Source organism: Maniola jurtina, chromosome Z (assembly GCF_905333055.1).
Source record: "Maniola jurtina chromosome Z, ilManJurt1.1, whole genome shotgun sequence".
Taxonomy (NCBI): Eukaryota; Metazoa; Arthropoda; class Insecta; order Lepidoptera; family Nymphalidae; genus Maniola; species Maniola jurtina.
Window position 1 is genome coordinate 7,831,672 of NC_060058.1, and position 9,644 is coordinate 7,841,315.

Below are 9,644 nucleotides of genomic sequence, written 5' to 3' on the forward strand. Positions count from 1 at the left end.
ATCCGCGATGATATGCGTACAAATGGCGTGGAACCCGAAGAACACCCTGACTCACCCACCGACAACGGCAACTGTACTAGCAACGCTTTCTACATCGAATACGTGTAAAATGTCTTTTACAAACTTACTTTGTATGTAGCTGCCAATGGTTGAACAATGATTTGAAGAATTAATCTCTTAAACAAATACCGGCATCGACAAAAAGATTAATAAGTACATAAGTAACGTAGTACAGGCATTAAGTAGCAAGTACTTTTGGCCACAGACCTCTACTAAAACAAGTACGCTAGACCTGCGATTGTGGACCTGTTTTTAAAGCTACTTGATTTTCGCCATTTTGGCGTTGAAGTAGCAGCGGACGTCATGTGAGTGTACTGACAACTTAATTTTAGTGACGAGATATCTTGAAACATAGTGTCATCATGAAGACTATTGGACATAGTGTCAATTTTAATATCCGGTCCGCTCAGTGGACCGCTTCGAACCCGCAGAAAAATAACGTCGTTTTGTATGGAAGGTTTTTCTGGCGTACTTGTATAAGTCCACTTCAGTAACATTTGGCAGTCATGTAGAAAGTATTTATTGACATTACGATGTATTAATTATAGTCTGAATGATCCAAATTGCAACATTCAAATTGATGTTTAGATATAAAGTATCTTAAATGTATTCCATTGGTGTTTTTCCAAATATCGGAGTCTTGTTTTACAAAAGTGTTATCAAGAGATACCAGGAAATCAATTCAACGTCTCAGGGGCGTATTGATTTAGGAAGCGATAATATAAGGCTATCCCATTCTAAGAATAAATACAATATTACGCAGCATTGCAGACCAAAAATGTAGGAGGTAATTACCTGCCTAAGCTGTAATTTTTCATTATTGAAAATTATCATCCTGAAATACATGACAAAAGTAATATCTTTTCATTCTGTAAAACCTAAACAAAAGAATTATAATCAGTCATCGGTGTAACAAGGATAATTTATTACATAATAATTATGTATTGCTGCTTGCTTGTACGATAACAGTAGGTACCTATATTTTAAAAAGTAATCAAAATTGCGAATCGCTTATACGCAAGTTATAGAATGATAATTCACCCTTGTTAGCTACACAGAATTAACTTTAAAAAATGGGATAGTAGAATACCATATTATTAAATTTTACTCTTGTGTAACCCTTAGAATCAGGTTTAAAATATGTAATCAGTGTAGTAGGTGCATTGTAGGTGTTCCCTGTGGTCAAAGCACTCCTTCGTCTCTTTCGTGATTAGTATCTTTTGTGTCACATATCACCCTATTTACTTCTATAATCTCTAAAATGGCTCCGTCATACTGAAAATTCTTTAATAAAATCGAATTTAAATTAGTTTAATTAATTTTAATTATGATAAGTTTAATTTATATTTATATAAAATGATTGTCAAGTTTATTGACTGAGTTAATAAAGAGACGAGAAAAATAATTGGAATAAACAAATGGATTACATGACAAGTTATATTAAAAAATGTGTAAGAGAGAATTATGATTAAAATATGATGAAAATATTTTTATTTACATTTGATATAATTAAAAAAACTAATGTATGACTTAGGAATGTAGTTAGCAAATAAATTTTTAACAATGTTAAAAATGTTAATTATTAAATCTTTTATACATAAGTAATCGGAAGATAAAAAGTTAATTTAAATTGTAAAGGAATTGAGTGCCAAAATACGGACGCCATTGGATTTGTTCTTCTTTCTCGTTTCTCCGCTTAGGTAAAATAATCGTTATATAAAGTATAGTATAACATGGAAGAGATCAGTAAATTGATATACTTTGATCCATATGGAAATTTCGAAAGATGGAATAAAATTTTGATTGGTTATTTGACTTTGCACATAGTTTTCAAAAAAAAACTTTAATTCTGGATATCGTGTTTACGTAGGCTTGTGACTTTAAGGAACTAATTAGAATTGTGTAGGATGTGCTACAGGCTAAATGATAATATAGACCTGTATCTAAAACGATCACTAACAAAATTCATTACCTTTGGTCTTCGACGGTGTACGTAAGCGTAAGCTTTGCTACTTGTGTTCTCTGTTTTATATATAAAATATCTCGTTGTATACTAAGAAGTTTTTTTATCACCATCTACTACTCTCAGAATCTACATTTAGATTTGCTTCTAACATGATAATAATGCAATAACTTAATCAATGAAACTCCAAACTATCTGATTTGTCTGGCTTTACTCAGGTGAAATTTGATATAGCTATTTATATACAATAGACATAATATGTAACCTGTGTTACTTCTGGATAAATTAGCTTTCTGGTGGTGAATGGTTATTAAATCGGTTCAGTTCGGTTCAAATTCGGTTATCGATTACAAACAAACAAATCTTTCCTGTTTATAATTTTATAAGTAAATAAAGATTTACATGTAGGTATTATTTACTGATCTCTTTGAATAATAAAACAATATGTGTAAGTAGATTATATTGCTATGTAGTTTCAGTGTTTATCGAAATAATCAATGCATTCACATCTATTATCTCTTTCATGAGGTTTTATATTATATAATATTTACTTTGATGTAATATGTAGCATAATTATTAACACATACTACATTAATTAAAACGTTGTGATCTTTACAAACTGTGCCAAAATTATCCAAGGAAAATTAATATCTATTTATTATATAATTTAATGAAATTCTTGTTTTTGTTAACATGTTAGATTATATATTGAATTCGCTGTGGATTATAATTTAATCTTAAAATGAAGCTCAATATTGTTTATTGCATTCTATAACAATATAAACATATATAAGGCTCATTTTCTTTGTTTGTTTATAATAATAATAATAATAAAGTTTTTTATTAAAGGCAAAATAACCCAGTTTGTAACATACATTACAAAATATACAATTGCAAAAAAATATGTATGAAAGATACCTACTTGTAATCCCCTGTGGGACTAGTGGGTTACGAAGGGCATCTCCATTACTCCATACAAATGTAACTTTAAATACTAACCAACGATACTCATTGAAACTTTATAGAACTTTCTAGAAAAGAATATTTATGTCTATAGTTTCCAGATTTCAGTTAAAATATTCAGTTCCAAGTTACATGGTCTCAGAATTTACAAAAAAAACTTTAAAACTTTTAGAGCCTCAATAGCTCAACCGGTAAAGGAGTGGACTGAAAAACCGAAAGGTCGACGGTTCAAACCCTGCCCGTTGCACTATTGTCGTACCTACTCCTAGCACAAGCCTGACGCTTAGTTGGAGATGAAAGGGGAATATTAGTCATTTAATATGGCTAATATTCTTTTTTTAAAAAAAAACTAGTTATTTTTACGGAAACCAAACCATATACATAAATGTTAGTTAGAATATGTCTACAAAATACATCGAGTTTTATTGGTTAATATTCAAATGAGAACCAACTCTACGTTTGTATGTATAGCGACTGACGGAGAGACCGCCGCTAAGGCTAGTGAAATTAAGCTTTTGATATGAGAAATACCCTGCAGGCGTAATAAGTCTAAGTGAAATTCACCAAGTTCAGCAAAAAGGCGTTTTGAAATATTCCGCTATCCAAAAGTAACTAATGAAAATATAGTTCCGCATTACACTAAGAGCTGCTTATAAATGTGGCACGATATTCTCTCCAGCCGCGACGCGCGTACGTCACTGCCGCGCGTCGCGGCTGGAGAGAATATCGTGCGGGGCGCTGCCGCGACGCGCAGTTCCGCTTTCCGCACCTTTAGAATGGAATGACTTTTAGAAATCCCACGGCTTCTGAATGTTTCCAATCAAACAACGAAAGTGAGCCTTATACTTAAGAAATGGACTAAAGCCATAATATGCTATAGTCAAGAGATATCCAAATTAGGAAAAAGTAAATTCAGACCTTGCCCTCACAGTGTTAGGTTAACAACACCTTGGATGCGAATTTGTATCGTACGTAAACATATGAATACTGGTCGTATGAATGAGTAACTACTGAATACATTTTTCTTCTTCGAATGGGTAATATCCCCGTGGTATCGCTTCCGAGATATTGTCATTGCCATGTCCTCTTTGGTGTCTGATAATAATTTGTATCTTCAACATAATTCTCTTCTTTGATCACATTTTGATCCTACTTTATTCACACTAATATTTGGTATCCGTAAAATAATTTAATCAATTTTTAACCGGCTAAAAGTGTACCTATTTAAAAATTTCAACAAGTCCAGATTGTATTCAGATGTCAGAACTAAACACACGTAAAAGTACGAATAAACCACATCCTGACTGCGTGCTCCCATAATAATTGAAAAGAGCGTAAAGGCACTCGTACGTGCATGTTCGTAAGTGAACGCACGAACCAAAATCGTACGAAAACGCATTCAAAGTGCGGTTGACCTCAATCGACCGTTACCGGTCATATTTTGACCTGCGGCATGAGCGTAGCAGTGCATGGCATAATTTAAATCCGGCCTTATATCAATATCAATGGCGCTAATTCTGTTATACATAATAATCTTTATGTTAAACTTGATTGATTGACAGGTCTAAAAATGCTATCCTTTTTACCAAATAACATATTAAAAAAATAGCACTTTAACTAGATCAATCAATTCGAATTTGTTCAGAGATATTGTACAACAGAATTAGTAATAATATACTTAATTTTCTTTTTAAAGTTTTGGTTTGTATGTACCTAAACAAAGCGGCAGCTTTAAAACACATAAATAATATGCAAGTAAATTAAATTACTAACATATTAAATCCCCTTTGGGGCAGATGGTTTTAAAGAGACATACTTTGTATATTTTCATACTTTCATTACATTTTTGATATACACGTATATGTCTATACGACAATATAACATTTCGAAGATATTTAAATATCCGCTTATTCCTATTTATACTGTTTATTTGTATTTATTCTTTTCATAATAATAATGTACTTATGCATTTATACTTTGTTTACTATAAAACTTAGTATTTTAACTAACTAAACTTTAACTTTGATGGTTTCTGAAAAAATATATTTATGTAACTAACACGTAAAGTTGAAAAGTAAAATTGAGCTAGTGTACCGATTGCTTTGAAAAATCCATTTCAGCAATATACCTAATAATTGCATTTTATTACTAATATATCTATCAGAGAAAATATTATCTCCAATGTTACTTAATTCCGTAAAAAAAAGGAATAAGCGGAAATTAAATTTGATTGCAAGATTGAGCTGTGACCCTTATATTCGTAAATGTATTAAAAATTGAGGTAAAAATAATAACTATTTCGATATAATTATGACTGAAAATTTTTCGAACCTTTTTCGAGCCTACTAATAAGTAATTACTGACACGTCTGAAATCTGGCTGTTATTTTGTAATTGGGTTATAAAAGTATATTAAGCACAAGCGAACATATTTTGTTGTTACGGTTTACCTACTTGGGAAACTGTGAATGTAACGTTTGTGCTTTGTAATAAGATTTACTGATGCCTCGGTCCGACGGGAAGTTCCGAGCAGTTATTTGTATTCATAATAATACTTATTGTGTCTGATTTATATTCACCTTCCCTGTTCTGTCATCATAAGAAACCGCGCTACCACGTTGATTCGATCGATAATTATATATCCGTTACATAGATCATATAATTTAATTCCAGGATCCATGAACTTGCAAAAAGTACTTAAATCAACTTCCTTTTGCGTTATCCCCAGAAAGCGGATGTATAGATATTATGCTATTGCAAATAAATATGTGGTTGATGGGTAGGTTAACTCAATGGTGGGAATTAATTTATTAACTTTTTATGTAAATTGTACCAGATTCAATGCCACTAAATTATTAGGGCTCAGAGATCTTTGTCGTATACATTACAACAATAATAATCAATTGGCTATCACATCTGCTTCACTGTAACACTGGCTTCCCACGATACGTGATATTACGGACGAAAGCGGACTAGCACACACTGACGCACCATGGGAAGAGAATCGTCGCTGCGCATGAAAATTCCGCTATGTGGAAATCACAAGACTTTTTTAAACTTAATTTTTTTTGAAAAAATATGCTTTAATGGTAAGATTCCGCACTTAAATGTTTCCGTCTGCTATATTGTGCGTGCAATGCGTGGCTGTCCGTGCTCATCGCCGTGCGTTATAATCCGCACAATCACGCACCGTGGAAAGGGGTCATAAGAGGTAGACACTGTTAACGAGTTTATTTTGTTGAGTGTATTGTCAGAACGTCTTTGCCTAGATAACGTGTCCTTGGATTATCTGAACTGTGGTAGTGCATTCAAACGTTTTATGGCTCAATTAATTTAAGGAGTAAATCCTTGATATTTTCTTAAAACGAAAGCGTAATGATTTTATAAGCTCTTTATATTGTATTTCATATACGAATTAATAAACACGATTGCTGTATACTCACTCCAGATTTGTTTTATTTCAAATCCTAATCTTCGGTGCTTGGAAGGTGTAAGGTATTTGGCGGCTCAACTTAATTCATGTAAGTACTCCCCAAATCTCAAGGAACTTAACTCTCGCTGCGCGAGTTTGTCTCGAACTTAGCCAGTTTTTCTAAATATACTGTTACTACAACGTAATATTGGGTCGATGTTCCCGCGTTTCAATATCTCTTGTCTATATTGATTACTTTCGACCTTCTGGCTGAAGGTCGAGAATAATCAACATTTATGAGAATCAAGCATTGTAGTTTCTTTCTATGAATAGAATACTAATGGTATACTAATATCCAGTGCAAGATGCAGTGAGCACTGTGGTATTATAAGAAGGGTAATCTGAGTTCGATTCCTGGCAGAGTCAATTTAGGATTTTTGAAACTTTTAAGCTGGCTGAGGTCTAGTCTGACAAAGCCGCTGAGTGATTTAGGATTCCGGTACCATGCCGTACAGGGACCAATTAGGGATTTATATAACTGACAGAACTTTATTATCATTTCGATGAATACAACTGATGCCATAATATAAACTGTCTAGGTTAGCGCATTTTCATCTTAGACTGCATTTGGTGAGACTGCAGCCAAGACTAGCACACTAGTCAATAAAAATGAGTCTTATAATATTCAATTCAATTAAAAAAACAGTTCAATTTTATTACAATGTACCTTTGACAAACGCAGGCTAAATCTACGTTCCCAGCATAAAGAGGTCCCTGGCCCCTTTTTCACATATACAAAAGCATTCCGTTTGCTCGACTTTACTGAATGTATTAAAATGTAAAGAGCCTTGTATACATTCGACCAGTGCACTTTTGTGGATTTTCACACACACACATTAAGGGATCTTGACGAAATTCGGAAATGAACTTTGAACAACGTTTACGCATTGGCCGGCATTCGCAAAATGGTTTGAGCCATAGTGCAATTATTTAGCCATTAAATATAGGTAATAGGTATAGATTTATTATACATGAGTATTGAGTGATCTATAATTAAAAAGTTCTTTTCCACTTTTCTTCAACTTAATAAGAAATCTAGGTTATTGATTTTAAACTAGAATCTTGAGCGTAGTGAGGGATTTAAAGACACGAAAACACAAATTACTTTGCTCTCGTGTGACACATTATAACTTTTCAACTCACTGGTAAGAAAATAAAAAGATGTAAGTAATTATTAAGGCTCAACATACACATTAATCAAAATAATAGTTATTTCTGAAGTAAATCTTGTAAAATGTTGCAATTTGATGTACTTTATACGATTACGTATATATATTAAAAATCGTAAGCTTTCACGCGCGCTTGTGTGAACCTACCTCTACTAGTACGAGTAAAATAAATAAATAACAGTTTAATCACATTAGAGCTGCGCTGTGCTATTGTTTCAAAGAGTCCTTTCAAGTGTGCTAAAACCACACCGCAGCGGCAAAAAATTGTATGAAAACCCTCAGTTTTATTCACACGTACGACAATTTGCAGTACCTTTCATAGGCTGTCGTGAAGCTGTGGTTAACCTGGTCGCTACTACTCATGGAATTCACCAAGGACTACGCAATCACACCATATTTGGAGCTACAAGAATGCATTAGCACAAGAAAAAATGCTCAGCACTTTAAGTATTATGTTTCCATTTCTTTTGCAACAGTTTCTGAGTCGCCGTGGTTTAGGAGTGTTGTACCCTGCAACATCAGCCTTGAGGAATTGGGACTTGAAGTTCAATCAAGAAGTCGTTGCTTGGTATTTGCAATATCAACTCACCACCAACAGTTCCTGAAATCTAGGGCATTAGATTCAGAAATTTTTGTGGGACCATCTTACAAACTTCCTTTGCTGAGTAAAAAATATTTAAACAGGTTTAGAAATCTTGAATGAATCGGTGTACTTACATTTCAAAAATTTAGGTTATAAGTTGTTATGTTCTAATGTTAATTAATTTACCTACGTGTATATTTCGTAGGTACCTTCATAAAAATGATACTTAGGTGTATCATACATTAAAAAATTCTGAAAGTTTGTAAACTAAGATAGTGCAAAAATTAATCTCCTTTCTTAAAGTCACTTAAAAACGCAACTTCAGGTTAGATCCTTCACACCTCTGCCTGGCAACCATTTTGCCAGTATGGAGCTAACCTAAGCTTTTTCTTTGTTTTGTGTCGGGCTTACACATAGCTTACCGTAAACGGAAACGGCCAAACACTGAACAACGGCGGTGGCGGTTCGCCACAGTCACTATTTGAGCTAGCTACAATACAACAATGTTTGTGCTTTAGATGATTTTTTTTTTCAAGAAAACTTCGCGTAAACCTTGAAACAAAACTCTTTTATTTTGAGTTAACAAGTTTAATATGGAAGAGCCGCATCAAAGACTTTTAAAAGTTGTTAAGAATAAGAATGGAAAGAAAAGAAAACTTTGTTTCCATTGTGAATAGAATTTTTGAAAGAAAAAAATCTGAAAAGGGCTTTTGTAAGTTTGCCTGAAATTTTTTCGGTGTGGATTTAGGAATGCATACTACATAGCCGTCTATTTACCTGCTAAATTCCCTTCACAATCATTTCAATAATGTAACTACAAAATAGCTAAATTATAAACAAAAGTAAAGTTACTTATAAATACAGACAGGAACTTAAATGCTATTCATTGATATTAATAAATAATCTGTATTATGTATCGTTTTGTTTATTATAGATATTGATAGATAAGCTTTTTCCATATGCATTAACTTTACCTTTCATCATGTTTCTCTTTGTGAAACAGCAATAAATTAGCTTTGTAGCAATTAATGAAGTAGCTTTATGCCAACAACACATGCTTTGCTGTTCAACATGCACTAAATCAATATTGGAGTAGATACAAGTTACGGGACGGAAAATACAAGAGTTATGTAGGTTTATTTTACGGAAAGTGTTTAACTGTATTAAAATCGGTCAAGTGTGAATCGGACCTACACATGAAGATTCCGTACCATTGCATAAGAAATACGTTACACATACACGTTTACGAAACGAATACACGTTTTAATTTTTTTTGTGATGTAACAAAAAATTCAAGATTTTCGAATTTTTACCTTAAAAGACAAATTGCTACCTGCATACTTTCACGGTTCTAGGTCAACGCGAAGTAACAGGCAGATAGGCAGACAAACATAAAACGAAGTGATCCTAAATTAGGGGTACAAGAATCGCGGTC

The 9,644-nt window shown here is 33.0% G+C and overlaps 1 protein-coding gene across 1 annotated transcript in view; it reads left to right on the forward strand.

Moving 5' to 3' along the window:
• LOC123880081 (dipeptidase 1-like) overlaps nucleotides 1–3,173 on the forward strand; it is a 38,144-nt gene extending 34,971 nt beyond the window's left edge. Inside the window, exon 12 of the mRNA XM_045927982.1 lies at nucleotides 1–3,173. Within this exon, the coding sequence (XP_045783938.1) occupies nucleotides 1–108 (108 nt within the window). The 3' untranslated portion in view covers nucleotides 109–3,173.
• Nucleotides 3,174–9,644: the final 6,471 nt, after the last annotated feature.